The 17,822-nt window shown below is 39.0% G+C and overlaps 1 protein-coding gene across 3 annotated transcripts in view; it reads right to left on the bottom strand.

Annotated features, from left to right (window-relative positions):
• The window catches only part of LOC120732655 (mannosyl-oligosaccharide 1,2-alpha-mannosidase IA), a 192,202-nt gene that overhangs the window by 14,691 nt on the left and 159,689 nt on the right, over positions 1 to 17,822 (bottom strand). For all 3 annotated transcript variants that reach the window (XM_040030405.1, XM_040030406.1, XM_040030407.1), the window contains exon 5: positions 4,191 to 4,285. In XM_040030405.1, the coding sequence (XP_039886339.1) occupies positions 4,191 to 4,285 (95 nt within the window). The remainder of the gene's footprint in view (positions 1 to 4,190; positions 4,286 to 17,822) is intronic.

Consider the following 17,822-nt stretch of genomic DNA (forward strand, 5'->3'; position numbering starts at 1 on the left):
ACTTTTTTTCTTAATTCTGAGAGGCTTACCTGCTGCTGCTGCGCTAGAGTTTGAATATTTTATGTAAAGCTGTGGCTAAGTCATTATGCTAATTTGACACTGCACACATAGCCTGTGTTTCTCTTTAGTTATATATAGTATGTGCTTGTTTTTAAATTAGTAAAGCCTTATTAATTTAAGGCACATCCCCTTATCTTTTCGTAGCATCAGGCATATGTAGTTGAGCCTGTAAAACATAAATATTGACCATGCTCAGATCTTTGTTTTAGGATCGGGTCTTTGTTTTTGAAGCAAACTGACACTGCTAACTGCGAATGCAGATTAATTACATTCACTGGTGGCATGCTGTGAACGTAATGGGTTTAATCACTGTCCTAATCTTTTTGGTTTTATTCATACAGTCTAAAACATGCTCAACAGATAAGCATATTCATTTGGATGTAAGAGGAGTTAATAAAGCTTTTAACTTTCTATATGCTCACTCTTTACAGGATTGCTCTGGTTTTCAAGTGAAAGCATAACATTATTTTGTTTGTGAGTGCTTACCAGGATAACCTTCTGATACCCATCAATCTCCTCTCAGTGAAACAAAGTCTGATATAGTTGGAATTTTTCCAACTGCAACTCCGTATTTGAAGCTAACAATCTACTCATTGTGCTGCCTTTGTGTACAACTTTTTTGCATGACATCAATTTCCTTGTTTTGTTTCCACAAAATGAAAACACGAGAACTACTTTGGGACAACAATGTATAGTTTAAAAGGCATTTTTAGCTTTCTAGCTTTCCTTTCTGGTATACTGCCACTGCAGCAGCATTAAACCAAACTCCAGGGAAGAGCCTCAACACTTGCAAATCTCATTTTTTCCAAGGCCACTTGCAGACGAGATTCTTCAGATGTTATAGAATACGTCATATTCTCATCACAGTGCAGCTGAACAGAGCTGAACAAAGTACTCTGAGTGCTGGTCGGACCTCTCTGTACTCAGTCTCTGCTTAATGCACGAGGCTTTGCCTTTTATTTCAGATAGAAATCAGTAACCATCTCCTGCAATCTGTACAATGCATTCCATCCAAAGTGCACTGATCTAATTGAATTTGATATGTGGTTATTAAACTACTAATATCATAATGACAACATTGAAATTATAAATTCATATTTTTCTTCATTTTTATGCATAAATGCCAAATGTTTACCAGTTCCTGTGATGTAAAGATGTTACGTCTTTGTCCGTTTATGTGAATACAAACAGCCTGTATCACATAGTGCTGCACATAACCATGACAGGCATTTTTCTGTGTATTTTGACATTTTGTCGACCAGTCAATAAATTAATAAACAATACAAAATGTTAATTTCACTGACAATAAAAATCGGGTTATGTAATTCCAATTTAGTCAAATGAGTTTAAAAAACTCTCTCTTTGCCCATTAAATCTTGTATTATTAACCTAAGGTCATCACATTTCTGTGCTTTTTGTAAACGGCTTATGACACTGACCTAAGAAATAAAAACTGCAGCACATAACGTTCAGACGTTTAGAGAACTATTCCCAGTAGTTACACACTCCAAGTGGGTGCATTTTTAAAAATCTTTTTCCGATAGTAGTTTTAAAATACATAAAATTAACTTGGCAGCTGATGTGGGCTGGCCCTCTGTCTGGCAAAAATAAACTAATCAAAGGTCTATAAAAAATAGCCCTCTCCATCATCTAACATTAATTTATGTTCGACTGCTGTGATTGATGTTTGTTTAAAGTTTCATTATACTCAATGTCAAACTTACTCAAGTTCTATGCCTTAATATAAACCTGGAAAAGTGTTTTAGAAACTGCACACCAAGGTCAGCAGTGCTGGCCCATTAGTTAGTGCGGGTAAGATCACTCAACAAATCAAAGCTTAGTGTGGTGAACTGATGCTTGCCAATGATTAGTTAGTCCATAATACATTAAAAGAATGACTTTACATATCCTCTAAGAGTTGCTGGAGGATATGTGATATCGGATAATGAATTGAGTTGAAATGTTGAGAAGGTGAGAAGAAAGGGGAGAGAAATGGTGGGAAGTGGCTGGCGAGTGAGAGCAGAGAGGAATCAAAGAGTCTGGCACTCTGATAAATGCACCTATTAAAGGTTTAGGGCTGCATCGTTAATACTTCTGGCTTGAGTCATATCTGATTCCCGCTTCAAGTTGAATCAATTGAAACTCGGTACAGAGCAGCAGGTGTTGCATTCCTTTTTAGAGGGAGGGGCATAGGGTGGTAGTCTCTGGAAAGCAACATCACTGGCACGCATCTGTTAACCCTTTCACCTTCTTTAACAAACACAATCTATTCCATATCAGTCAGAAATATAATCGAGTGTAAGAGAAAAAAAAAAAACAGATTAAGAAATGGAAATCAATACCACGTGTTAGGAATAATGTGCTTGGGAAAAGTAGGATCTTTTACATTTTAACTGCAATCATTTTAGCATTGTTTACGCTGTCATTTTAACAGGAAACATAAATTAAACACTACATCTAATGTTGTTAAGGCTTTTAAGTGCCGTTAAGAACATCTTTAGCACGTTGAAGGGGTTTTTGGCTACAGAACAGGAAATGTGACATTGTTAATTTGTAAAAGGGGAATCTGTGAGTTATTGCATAATCGAAATTATAAGGTTGAGAGCAAAAAAAAACCAAACACAAAATCAAGAATTTTATTAGCTAATATGTTATTTTCTCACGTATTTTCTTCCTCTAAATATTCGACAAAGCTGAAAGAAGGCTCCCTGGAGCGTATTACTATAATGATAGTGATCATGACCACGTTCAAACTTTCTGTCAAACCAAATTTAGAATATTTCGTTTCTGTCACAATAAACTGAAATAATCTGAGCGATTAAGAGTAAAAACTTGTGGGGTTTTTTTTGTAGAAAGTCTACATATGCACTTCCTGTCAATCAGTTTTACCATACTGTTTTATATAATGTACACACACTAACACAGTAGTACACGCACTATATACCATTAAACATAAGAAGAAACTATCACAAGGAAAAAAATCAATTATTGGAAATTCCCCTGAACTGACTTCCCCAGGGTGCACACGTTCTCTCACACGCTGCATATGTTTACTTCCAAAGTGACGTGGGTTTGTTTTTGTGTGATACACTATGGGCAGTATGGTTCCTCCTGCCCATCTGTAGGACTGGCACTGTTTGTAATGTAGAAGGAATTAACTGTAGACTGAGGTAATTAAATCTTCCAGCAGCTGTCCAGCTTGGCTGGTGGGTTAATTGGTAGCAGGTGGAAGACAGGGGTGCCAGGAAGTATCTTATAAGAAAATACGATTAGTTAATGAGAAGAAGAGTCTGAAAGTTAAAACTTGGTCACGTAATTTTGATCCATATTCACATCATGATGTACGTTTTACACTTTGTTGTTCATACATCATACGAGTGATGACAAGACAATAGTCACGTTGCATGAATGTAGGCCAGCAATGATAATTTGCCTGTCACAGCCGACCGACACAGTGCTGTTATCATTCATCAGTTTGTCAGATTTCTTTATTGTAAGCTTTTCAGTTCCGATTTCTGTCTCACTATAAAACTGTAAGCCACTTTTTCCCCCTCTTTATTTCCACTCCCGCCTAAAAAGGGTCAAACCCACATCCAAACAAGCGGAGAAGCAAAACTCCACGCTGGAAATTGCTCTGAAAATGAGAATAGCTCAAAGTTGTGCTGCATGATTGTGGCATTAAGAAGATCATGTCAACACAGATTCTAGATTAGAAAGGCAATAGTTTAGAACAGATTGAAAAATTAACACTGTTCATTTAAAAACGTGCAAATATTATTCAGACGATCTTCTGAAGTGGTTATGAACACAAATTAATTCTTATCTAAATGTCATCTGCATTATGAAGCTTAGGCTGCAGCTGATCCACTGTCAGTAAACAGAGCCTGTGTGACAGATGTTTTTTTTTTTTTTTTTAAATACAATTTCGCTTTCCTTAATTGATGTTATCGCCACATTCAAACAACATCTATCTTACTTAATGACAACTTGCATGTTGAACTTTGTTTTTTTTTCTTCATAAAAGCCAAAGTTTTGCTCACTCCTGAATGTCAGAAAAATGTGATAGCTTTCAATCGTCTTTTATCAGAGAAGAAGGACAGCTGGACGCGATGACTTGTGCTGAGACTCACCTCCCGAGATTGATGACTCCTCGGGGTATTCCTGTTGGTGTGTTGAAGGCAGGCAGTAGCTTCTCTCCCAGCTCCACTGCTTTATTTTTGAACAACTGAAGAGAAAACACAAAATACAACTTGGTGAATAATATTGTATTAAAAATACAGTATGCATACAGTCATGCAAGTACATCTATGTACATCCTTACTGCTTCCACAGGGATTAAAATGGTAAGTAGCAGTCAGGCGCTGCTAATCAAATGCACTTGATTAACTGATCATCAGCAAGTGTGAACACCTCTATAAAAGCAGAGGCTTTGACTGAGCATGTATGTGTGTGTTATGATGACACCACAATCTTCCCAAGAGTGCTCAAACTGTGCAATACTAAGAGAAACTACCCATCCCCCATCAGAGAACAACATCTCAGACTTGAACATTTAACATGCTGACTGAGCTCTGTAAAGTTCATGACATAGCAGCACAGCTTAGATTTGCAAAGTTGCATCTAAACAAACCATAAAACTTGTGGAACACTGTTTACAGGTTTGGACAGCGCCATGTTTTGCAAAAACCAAACAGCATACCAACGCAAACACCTCGTGCTGTCAAGCACGGTGATCTGGGTTTGTTTCACAGCCACAGTGGCCTTGTTTCTTGGAGTCAGCCATGATCAAGTTGACCATCAACACCTCTGTATACCAAAGAATTAAATATGACACCATCTGTCTGACCATTAAAGCTTGGATGAAACTGGGCTATGCAGCAACACAGCGACCCCAAGCACTGAAATGGGTGAAAAGAAAAGAATCAAGGTGCTGCATTGGCCCAAAGTCTAGACCTCAGCTAGCTATGCATAAATGAATCCCACAAACCTCAAAAACCTTTATCATGAAACAACACTGTAAAGAAGAGTGGGTCAAATTTCCCCCAATAAATGTGACAAACTGATAAAGTAATAGATTAAATTACTACTTCAGGTTATTTCTGCTAAAGGTAACTCTATAATCTCAGACTGGATGTACTTTCACAGGAGTACTAAGAGTTATTTTTTAGATGACTGTAAAACATCCAGTGTGTGTGAATTAGTTTCTTCTGTTTACTCATAAATAGTTAAACACGTTGCCTCTGACCACCCTCCCCCCTCAAAAGACAAACAAATAAAACAAAACCAATAATGTAAAAGCATTAACACAACTACTGTAATATTAAAATAACTCTTAGTTATGTGCTCTACGAAAGTCTATTTAAAACTGCACTCCCTTCACACCTGCACTAGCAACAGTCTCACGTCGAGGCAGTATCATCTTATGAGCTGGACTATCTTTCATCAAATCTCCATTCATTCTCCACCATTAACCAGAGGGAATAGTGTTTGGGGGGGGGGAAAGGAAAGGAAGATAAAAGAGTAAGACATTGAAATCTCGACAAAGAGAGAGATGTCTTAGAAGACAAAAAGGTAGCTGAGCAGAGGTGAGATTCATAAAAGAGAGTGAAAACCTCAGAGGCTGGAGACAAGAGAAAGTGACTGAGGAGACACTGACGTGTTATATGGAGAGAAAACGGTGTAGCTGAGGACAAAGCGCAGTCAGAAAGAGCTCGTGCAGGAGAGCAGTGACTCAGCAGAAAAATCGAAGATGAGAAGAGAAATTGCAGCCAGATAGCTACAGCCCACTTGTCTTTAGCATGATTATTATTGTAGAAGAGAACTTTGCAGAGTCTAGTTTGAAGTGTGCAGTTGTTTTGAAGAGAATTTCAGAGTTCTATTAAATATTTACAACTGGCCCGTATATTCTTCACTCCATAACTATATAGGGAAGAAAAGAAGTTTAAAGCTGCCTCAGAGCCATTTGTTTGGTAATGGTTGTTTGTTACTGACTGAATCTGGTTCAGAAAACAATCACTGGGTTATTTTAATACTTGAGGACATTAAAAATATTAATGAGTCTCATATTGTTTTTACTTTTAGAAGGAATAACATAATTAAAAAAGCTCCCATAAAACTGAAATTAAACATGAAAGTAAGAATAAGATTTGACTACAATGTAAAAAATAACTTAAAATTAACATAAAAAAAATTTAGTTATTGAGCCTTTAACTGTGATTTACAATAAAACACTAATGAATGAATCTGGATTTCCGCAGCGCATGTCATTTCACAACTTAATTACTCTGCAAATGAATAAATAATGAAAGCTACTAATTAGTTGCGACCCCATCAAAAAAAAAATAAATTCAAAACTAAAACATTGATGTTAAAAAAGAAAAGGCGAGCCTGTTTCACAATGTCACCTTGTCCTTGGGACCAAATGGCGTCTCCATAGCAGACAGCATCAGTAAGAAAAGAAAAGTGCCATATAAAACCATAATTATATCTATACCTTAAATGTAAACTATGCACAGTGGGTTATACAGGTATGTACGCATTTAAACTGCACTGTACATATCCTAGTAGTATGTACATCACAAGAATAGCCAAAAACACAAGAAACTGCATCACAGAATATGAATCGTATTATTTTTTACACCCTTAAATACAAGGACTAACACAAAAACAACTTCACTTATGATGTCAGAAATTTTATACTGATAAGGACAGCAGTAAGAACAGGAATACATCCTACATACATGTAAAAAGAAAGTTTAAGATTAGCAATACTCATCAATAGAACCTGAACGATAAGCTGGTTGATATAACCTGTTTGCCAATATCTCCATATCAGCATTTAGAATGTCTGATAAGTGGAGATAAAAGTAAAGAAATAAATGGTAAATGGCCTGTATTTGTATAGCGCTTTTACTAGTCCCTAAGGACACCAAAGCACTTTACACATCCAGTCATCCACCCATTCACACACACATTCACACACTGGTGATGGCAAGCTACATAGTAGCCACAGCCGCCCTGGGGCGCACTGACAGAGGCGAGGCTGCCGGACACTGGCGCCACTGGGCCCTCTGACCACCACCAGTAGGCAACGGGTGAAGTGTCTTGCCCAAGGACACAACGACCGAGACTGTCCAAGCCGGGGCTCGAACCAGCAAACTTCTGATTACAAGGCGAACTCCCAACTCTTGAGCCACAATCGCCCCATATAAAGAAGACATGCAAGAAACACCCTTCAACCATATTCTGAGTGTTGATGTTGCATAGTTTGTCTACTAGAGGGTACTTTGCAACAACATGTATTTTGGACGCCACAAACAGCTACAAGCCTAACTGAGGACAGTCGGCCAGGGAATAACTGAGTAAATAAACAACTACACATTACACACATTAGGGAAATCTGTTTATTTCTTATGTAAGTGAAATGGAAAAAAAAATCTCACCCTATATATTTAAATATCAGACTTTAACAAGATCTATGAGATCTCTCTTAGATCAGACACTGAATATGAGTCATAAAATTCCTATATCAGTAAGGCTGATATTTATAAAAAGAAATTTAATCATTATTGGTTTCAGACACTGTATTAGTTTAAGAATGTGTGTCTATTGAAAGATTTTATGGGACCGTGGTGGCATTGCACAGTCACTTGTTAATTCTAGCTAGAACAGCCTCCCCCTTGACGTGTGTCAGTGCACATCTGTGTGTGTCACACTCGCTCGAGTCCCCTGGTTCTCCATTTTATCAGAGAGCGCGATAATGACCCTCCGCCTGGTCTCATCTCTCTTCATCGCCCCTTTCTACCGCCAGTGCTGCGCGAGCAAACTAGAAGCCCAAAGGCACAAACACACACACACACACACACCCAAAACCAACACAAATGCAACTCTGTCCTCGTTTACGTTCTGCATTCGCGTCTATTAAAGCTTCACAACAGAAAGATACTTTAGATCATGCAATCAATCACATTTAAATGAACTCCCTTTACTACATTAAGTAACAGACAAACATGAAACAGAAGCTGTTGATTATATTGCATTCATTTATTATTGTTTGCTTGTTTATAAATTACATGATTAATTATAGTAAAACCCCTTTGGCAGGCATCGTCTCAGTGCACAGCACACAATCTAAATGAAAGGCCGTGTTCGTAAATCTATCTTTGCCGACACGCCACTGCTCTCTTGTGCCACACTCAGAGCCTCCTCCAGCACACGAGCTTCCATCCTGAAGTGCTACTGTAATTGCACTTGGTGTGTTTGCACTTGCATTTTGTCCAATGTGAAGTTATGAGTAAAGTCCATGATTGGCTGGATTTACATTTCTTTCTGTGTTTTTTTTTTTTTTTTAATATTTAAGACTCCCTGCAGGGATGAAAAGGATGGACGGATGGTGGAGCAAGGCAAAGAGCAACGCTGATAGAATGTGACAGCCGACAGGTCACTTTCTTCTCTCTCAGTTGAAATTTTCTGTCAGTTGGCAGATAGGAGGCTGGACACAAATGGCTTTTCTATCAGCTCTTAACTGCTGAAGACACACATCAAGCATGGAGTCATCTCTCCCAAAACAAACATCATCAGAGCCCAGTGGAGAGAAACTTTTCTTGGTCTGCCACTTCTGTTTACCACTAAAAACTCTTGAGTCCTCACCCCAGGGAACATGGCACATGGAAAAAAGAGGTCTATGCACTCTTCCACATGCCCAGATTTCAGTGTTAGTAATTTTGAACCTCTGTTTCCTGCCAGTCTCTGCCTCAAACCCCTTTGTTCTTGTAGTTGTGTAACATATTTTTCTGTTACAGTTATTGTGGCACAGTAGATGCTACAGTCACCACAGTAATAAAGCTAATATACAATGTTGATTCACATAAATGTTCCCATCAAACTTAACTGAAACCGAACAAATATTTAAATTCTGTTGGATACTAGAAAATATATTAAAAACACAATCAGGACCATTATAGTCCAGCAATTTTTTTCCATCTTCAGTAATTTATATGGGTTTGATGGCTCTATGTGGAAAGCTGGATGTAATACGAACAGCACTAACATCCTATACAGAACAGAGCAGGCACTGTGACCGGCATAACAATGACTGCGTCAGCTACAGCGAGGAGAAGCTGGGGTGTAAGTGGGTTGCAAAGCTGCTTGCAAATGCAACCGCGAGCAGGCTAATGCAGTTTAAATATTGCACGCAAAGCCATCAGCTGATGAGGGGGATGATTATTGAGCTTGGCTGATTCAGCAGGGTTTTAAGACAAGCTTAACGTAGCCTCTCTGAACTTATGCTAAGCTTAGCATTATGAAAAGTAGAGTGGGCTAAGAGCTGCAGAATATATATATATAAACTGATCACACCTTCACTAACAAATCGAACATGGACAGCAAACATTTGAACTCTGTCGCATTAAAGAATAAGACATATTTTTCCTGTGTTGCAAAAGTTTGATAACTGCTTTCATCCCCATTTATCTGAGAAGGGAGAAAAATAGAATTTTACCAACCTCATTCTTCAATCGTAAGCTAAGTCCCTTATTCATACATTTTTTGACTCTTCTTAATGTTTCTTGGCAACTTTCCCTTTTCTTCTTGTCGTTTAGGACACATTATCATGCGTGATTAGACAGGTGACATGGTGAAAATATAATGTGGCAATAAATGACTAGGACGGCGTTTTAGCAGCCAGCAAAGAGCATCATCAGCTGCTTGAATCCCTCACTCTCTGTGTCACTGGTGCTAAGTGAAAATGGGAGTCTTTCGATGTGAAAACAAAGCCTTGTCTCTTCTACACCTGCCATCATTTCCTCTTTACTCATACTACAGAGATGTAGGAGACAAAGCTAACTGAAAACCTGACCTGCGTAAGATGACACAGGGGTGGCATGCAGCAGGGTCATCATGTGCAATTTGAAGGCAAATTTCATCCAGGGGGCTGGTTTGTGGCTCCTTGGATTCTATCCTCTATTTCTGAGAGCAAAGCGTATGCAGAGTGCATGCACAATCATATGTTGATTGAAGTTCAACACGGATATTTTCATGCAACTAGTTACCTATTTAAGAAGAGTTCATTTGAAATCACTTCAGGTTTCCTTTGATCGACAAGTAACAATAAAATCTAAGAAACTCAGTGGGTGGTGAGTATTGGTGTTTTGAGAAACTTGGTGCCTAGCTGAGAAAAAAAAAAAAAAAAAAAGGCATTTTCCTTTAGACCAGAGATCTATAATTCATATTCTGGCAGCTTATGAGCACAGATCTTCAGACTAATCTCCTCCGCATCCCTCACAGCTCAGCATTGTGTGAGTCTGCAGTAGTTTCTCACAGATTTTTCCCTTTGTTCTGACTTGCAGAGGAGAGCTGCTGGTCAAAAATACATGTATAAAGCAACTTGCAGGCAGCAGGGAGCAGTTGTGATTACTTTTGTATCAAAAAAATTGTTATTTGGATGGGTTTTTTGTGATGCAGGCGCTTCTCATGTGGAAATATAAACCATCCCTCTCACTAACAGCAGTGATCATTATCCTCAAGTTAACCTAATGGTTGGGACTTTGTTGCAAGATTCAGCAACTTTTCAAAGAAGCTTTTTTCACTTTTTTATACAAATTACAGGTGAGGCACACATCTCTCTCTTTCTCTACGGTTTGGCGAGCTGTAGCAGCCAAGGAGAGTCTGTGCACTATGCAAGACAAGCTTTTAACTTTCTTTTTTTAGTCATTATTTCACTTCTAAATATAGCTAAAATCTCAACACAGCCACTCGCAACTTATGTGTATGGTTAGATCTTACATCTTGTTAGATGACATTCCAGTTATAAGAAAATCTTTGAATACCGTTTGCTAATTAGGACAGAATTTTTAGTTCTGGCAACACAACAAAGGATGCTTAAAACTGAACCGTCTCTAACGGCTTGCAATTAACAAGAAATGAAAACCTTGTAATGACGTCAGCCACATGATGATGAGCCAGGGAGAAAACAGAAAATCGTGTTTGTGAAATCACTTTGTAGGCAACACATCACTGTACAGCAAAACGTGTTTATTTTCCAATTCTAATTCATCTGCTAACTATATATTACATTTTCGTAACATAAAATGAGCAATGTCAATGGCAATTTTCTAAACTAAGGTGACATCTTCAGCATTGCAGAATGACTTCATGTATTCACGTTAGTAATATATCTAAAACAAGGTGCTCTTTGTTTGAACTAATGCTCATGTTCTGCTTACCTGTAGTAAATTTTGTATCTACTTAATAAATATTCTGATACATTTCCAGAACCTATAGAGGTCAAACCAAAAACAGCTTTTGTTTTGTAAATTTGAAAAGAGATCAGTGTTAATAGAAAAAAAAGGGACACTTTTGGCTGCTGTTTTATTCACAAGGGATCGCCAAAGCAGGTAGCTTTGCATGTTTGATTTGGCACATTTTTACACCGGATGCCTTTCCTGGTCTAACCCCCAGTGGGATTTGTCTCTTCTTCAGGGATCCAAACAGATCTTTCACTTTTACTAATCTTTCACTTGTTAGTCTTAGTATAAATATACCATAATTTTCTTTCTTTTCCCATTTCTCCTAAAACAACTTGTCAGTCTCCAAATCCTACAATGAATACCCCTATAATCTGTTTTTATGTGCACAGGTTAATTATGCTGAACATACAGTTTACAGAGTCAAAGCTGGGAAAAGCTTCAAATAAGAAAATCAGGACTTTTTGAGCCTAACGTCAGCTAAAGTTGAGCTCCATGCGACACCTCAAACGATGTTTAGTCAGTAAATGATGGTGCTGCTTTTGCTGTGGAAACAGAATCCACTTTCACCACGGACTTAGTAAATCACAGATGTAATACACAAACACATGCAAAAAGACATCTGCAAACGATCAAATTGAGCGGATGGTTGTAAAACATATTTACATGTTTCATCATAACTTGAACTCTGCACCCGTGGGGGTGTTTTAGCTGTGTTAGATGGAGTAATTATTTTGTTTTGGAAAATGGTCGTCCTACAGTTGAGAGTTGAAAAAAAAAAAAACCAAGAACACATTAAAACAAGGTTCAGGTTTGCTGCAGGCTGAAAGATAGCTGTGGTTTAATTCTACTGAGGCTCCAACAGGACACTCATTTTCTCAGCGCGAGGCGAATGGAACGCATTCTTTACAATTCTTTATAAGTAGCGGGTGCACCTTGTTTAATTTCTCTCCCAGCGGCATTGGTCATTAGTAGGATCCTTTTCTGTCCTCTTTATCTTAATGAGCCTGATAGGGGAACATAGAAATATTCCAAATAAAACGGACACCGTGCAGGTATCTCAGTGACTAGTTGCAGATGTCACTGATTGAAAGGAATATTACAAGTCTCAGCTTCAATAGTCTTCCCCGGTACATCTACCCTTTCAACTGGATCTGACAAGACTGACAGGAGGAGACCCTTTGATGCACATTGATTTCGTTCTTCATTTCACAAGCTGCTGGTGCGAGCTGACTGAAAAGCAGACAAGTCCACAGCTCACAGCACCATCATTTTACTATGCTTCAACAAGTCCAAATCTCACTACATCAACATTGTTGCCTTTGACCAAGCTTTACCCCTACTTTGAATACTGAGCTACAGATGGTAAGCTATATTTAGCCACAATGGTGTGTAACATTCTCAATGAATATTCAAGGTTAATTTGGGCAAGATAGTAGAAGGACTGCAAAGTGTTCTTTTGCTTCTCTGTAAATCTTTACTATTGCCAATGAGGGAATCGTTTTAAAAGCCTAAACGTTATCCGAGCCAGTGGTTTCACTGCAAATTCCTATTCCATTGTTGTACCCCACTCACGTTTCAACATCTCAATCTGAAAAGCTGGCACAGTGACATAGCAGGCTGGGATTAAGACGCACTAACTCGCAGCACGCAGTCTCACATCAGCCCCTGATGTCGTAAATCAAAAGTACTCTGCATAATTTATGCAGCATACCATCGCCTGAGAGCGAGTAGGCGAACATGCTAAAACAGATCCAATAAATTAGACATGAGGACTTGCCGAAAACAAACGCAGTGGTAAAGTGGAAGTACCCACCAAAGCCCAAATTGGAAAACAAACAAGTGGCGGCTGCTCAATCAAGCCCCCACTGGAAAGAAGCAGCTCTAAATGAGTCCACATTACAGCTATACTGTTAAGCAATGTTCATCAGCTTAAACGTTCCTCTCTCAAGTGCACGAGCCGCCCACAGACTTTCTGCCCCTCCTTTTGACCCACTAAACTGGGCTTATACAAATCATTCCAGTGTGCCGGCTACTGCCTCTGTATTATGTAGCAAACACAATAGCTGTTCTTTCTGTCAGCTTAGTGACGCAATTATTGAAGAAGATGTGGGTGCTGGTTGTAAAAACAGAAGAGGTCATTATTCAGTTGTTTCAACTTTAACATGTTCTTTCCATATTACAGGATAACCACCAAGTGGCAGTATATGCTTCGGTTTTGATTTGGGAACCAAAACGGTACGTTTTATCATCCAAAGCTGCTTATTTTGTGTTATTGCAACACAGTGTCTGCATGAAATGAAAAAAATAAATAAAAAGAACAGCCAGAGGGAAGACTTAATCCTACTCATGTTTTACTGTGTTTCTTTTAAAAAAAATACACAGAGACTCCACATGTTCGATTTGTGGAGCCATCTCCAAGCTAGCCGACGGCAAATCACTTTGAATCATTGTCTTAGCACCTTGAGAGATAATAATATTGGCACACTCCCCACCTGTGGCATACAGGACAAATAAAACAAGCTTGTCCGTCACATAGCAACGCTGTTATACCCGTTTACGTATTGACAGATGTCATAGATGATCAGTCCTCGCTGTACCAAAGGACCAGACATCAATAATTCAACCTGCAATTTGCAGGGTGCCACAACCTTTCCATCATTATTACTATGGAAGAGGAACAGGAAGAAGATGGGGCTGATGGTGTCAGAGCCAATTCTCATAAGGGCCTTAACAGTCTCACAGGCTCGGTGTAGGAGGACAACAGGCACCTACTGGCCCACTCAGCTAGACACAAGAGCTAACAGGTACCTTCCTGTGTGGGCATCGACAGACAACGCTCCCAGAGAAACTGTAGGAAATCTAAGAGCTCTTGTTAAAGTGTAAGAGAGAAAAACTGTCTGGGACTGCGCCTGTGAGATACATGCAAATGGTGAAGACATCACAACTCTGTGTAGGAGATGGATTAAAGTTTTCACACATACTTTGTTATATCCTATGAGAAACTTGCAGGCTGCAACAGAATGTAAAACATTTGAGACCCAACAGAATAATGCAGAGGCCGTAATGTTCATTATACTCCCTCAGTGCGAAAGTGCTGTACTAGTACTGCATTAAAATAAGTTTCAGGGAGGTGCTGGAGGGCAACCCAGACTGCCATGAAAAGCAGTTTACTCCACTGAGAACATGAAGGTTCTGTGGCACAAGAGGAAAGCTCTCAGAATGGTCACAATTAGGATAGTCTAAGGCAAATCTGCCCACCGGATTTAAAATTCCCTTGGTGAAGTCTTTGATGTTTTGGAATAAATGGAGTAAATTTTGCTGAAAAATTAAGATGCATGTTAGGTTAGGTCACATTTTACTACACCGAGCAAAGACAACGTGAAAACAAAATGCCAGGTACAATTTATTCTCACATTTCATTAACTTGCAACATACAATTTGTTTACATGTCAAATTCATGCAAATGAAATATGTGTTTGAAGTGACACTACAGCACTCTTCCTGAAGCATGAAGTCTCTGGTATTTGGCACTTTGTTGTTCAGACAGCCTGTCGTTATCAGAATAATAAGAGAGAAAAATGTCCTGCTGGTGCCGCAAGAGAAAAAAAATTCAGTCACCAGTTTCATTAGGAATAATTGTCTGGACACCATGAATGTTTCTACAAACGTTCATAGCAAGAGAATTGTTGGAGTATTCCTAAAGTATTTCCTAATATTCATGACATTCATGACCCTTTTGTTTTGCACACAAACAGGATGTTACTTGCCTTTATATAGGGCTTTTCTAACTGACCACCCTAAGCGCTGAAACATCCATCTCTTGTTTTAAAGAGTTCACACTTCTTAATCTAAGATATTTCTGAACACTGAACAATAATACCGTATATACCTGTTGCTGGTTCTTCAAAAGAGATGAAACGATCTGAGAGGAAAAAAATGCAATTTCACGAGTGGTAATGAGATCTGGGGAATATAGCGCGATGAGGGGTTGAGGATAAAGTGCCTCAGTTTGAAAAGAGAGAGCGAGAGAGAGAGAGGTGGGGGTTTGTGGTAGGACTGGGATGAGAGAAGGCAAGATGAAATGAGGAAGATCACTCTGGCCTAGTGCGGATCAGTGGTTCAGTTGGCAATATGTGCTAGTTGTTTGTGGAGTGTAAGAGAAAGATGCAAAGAGAGAGGCCGGGCTTCTTTAAAAGCCCCTGATGGCAGCGCCGGGCTTCAAAGCATCGGCTGCCTCATCAAAGACTCGACTCAGTGAAGGATATGGCCACTGTGATGCCTCGTATGCGGGGGAGCGACTGTGTGTGAGTGTATGAGTGTGTGTGTGTAAGCTGGAGTGACAGATGCTTGCCTGAGAATGTGTTTCTCTAAATTAAGAAAACACATATCATACTTTTAATGATTAATGAGTCCAACGTGAATCTTCTATTGGAGCTTCAAACAGTGGTTGCCAAGAAGGAAGGGATATCAGTCCAAGTAGCACACATGTTATTGTGTAGCTTAGCAGTTACCTGCTAAAACCACTAACCCATTGGGGTATAGATCCCTGTGGGTGTCATGTGGTGTGTAGCAGCTCGATGGTGGCAGTAAATCCGCTGGGGTCTTGTGGATTGCGGGGTTGGGTCTGTGTGGATCAGAACTGTTTTAGCAAATTCCCACAGATGATTAGGATCTGGGCAGTGGTTCGTCTCCATGGTTGAGAATTTAAACCGGTGTGAAAAAAGACGCGCGCGCACACGCACACGCACACACACACAAATCAGGTCTTCCTACTTAAGGCTGGCTTTCCCTCTTATGTTGCAACATCCAACTTCACAGATTTTGAAATGTTTACATCCTGCTATGAAAATGATTTAGTCTGTTGTTAACACCTCCCTTAGTTAAGACATCGTTTTAAATTGAAGTCATGCATTACTGAGAGTGTGACCACTCCTTCCAACTGTCACCTCTGCCAGTCTGAGTCACTGAATTGGATGTCTTGATGGTGTTGATGGATTTTTTTTTAGACCACTAATAATATGGAACGCCTTTTAGTTACTAGTACTGTACCTTTAACAAGTCTGTGCTCCATGGTATTGCTACAATAAAAGATGATGACGATATCACTGTAGCCATGTCCATCTTTTATGTACAGTCAAAATAACCCTAACCACACGAATGCAGGGATCTATCGTTTTCTATATTGTAATGTAACGATTAATTTTACTTTTCATTTGTTTTAATGTTGTAGCTGTTTGGGGTTTGTCTTTGGAGAGCAGTTCCTGTTCTGAATGACGGAAACTCTCTGTAATATATCCTTGTTGAAATAAACAAATAAATAGAGCCTACATAATCACCGAGCCTCTGTGGAGTCTGGAAAGAAAAGGCAATTCAGTTTAACACAGTGCACAGGCTGCTTAGGGTAGATAACTGCCATTCAGGCCCTCAAAATTTAACTGCTTTTCCTCGAAAATCGAAACATGTAAGACACTTCAGAAACTCAATTTCACAAGTTCTTCAAAAGGGGTAAGTGCACAGGCAGCAAGTCACTTCTTATAATGATAGACATTTTATCAGCTAGCTGTAACACCATATATTTTTTAAAAGCAAGAAAGAAGTTGATACAAGCCCGCAAAGTCAAACTGGATTCTCTAAGATTAGAAATGGCGAAAAGTGGCGTAAAAAGCTAAAGACTTCATGACAATGAAAAGTACTGCAGATGAGAAAATGTGCAATTATACTGTATCTTTGTCAGTGCTCGTTTTATCTGTGCCACACCCTGATACAAATACAAAGTGGTTTTAACAAAGGTGATTTATTGCTGTTGAGCTTATCTGCAAATGCAGAGATGACTTTTTATTTTTTGGGCATATGTAAATGGAGCACAGGCTGCACAGAGTCGGAGAGAATCGAAGAATAGGGTCACGCAGGGGTCGCGTACAGCTTCAGTATCAGGCAAGCAGACCTTGAATCTAATAGAAAAACTGATGCTTTTTTCATTTAACATGAATTCAATAATAAAGAGATTTCGACCTGAGTTTAAACATTCACTCTAGTAAACATGCTTCACTTTTTTTTAATGCAACAAGAGTAGTTTAGTGATATTTCACTTAGCCTCCTAAAATATAACATGTAATGATTTTTTCCCCATTGCAGCACAGAAAATACAAGAGTACAAGAATGCATATTCTCTACAGTCTGGTATGCCAATCTTCTTAAAGTTCAAATCTTGTCGCAATTTAAAATTTAATCCCTCGCTGTAAATTCACCTTTCAAAAACAGTCAAACACAAAAATGCACTGTTTCATTAAGAATGTAGTACTGTACTTTCGTTCACCTACAGAGCCTGAGCTCGAGCGTGCTCCTTGTGCGTCGTGTGTCCTTGAGCGAGACATTTAGTTTCCATCAGCGGCATGGCAGCCATTCAGGTGATCCTCTGCTCTGAAGAGCAAAGTCAAATGACAAATTCCCTGTGGGCAGCAGCAGTACAGAAATAATCTAACAGGAGGGTAAACGAGTTGAATTCAGACTGAATGA

This window comes from Simochromis diagramma, unplaced genomic scaffold, assembly GCF_900408965.1.
Source record: "Simochromis diagramma unplaced genomic scaffold, fSimDia1.1 OVJJ01000361.1, whole genome shotgun sequence".
Lineage (NCBI taxonomy): Eukaryota > Metazoa > Chordata > Actinopteri > Cichliformes > Cichlidae > Simochromis > Simochromis diagramma.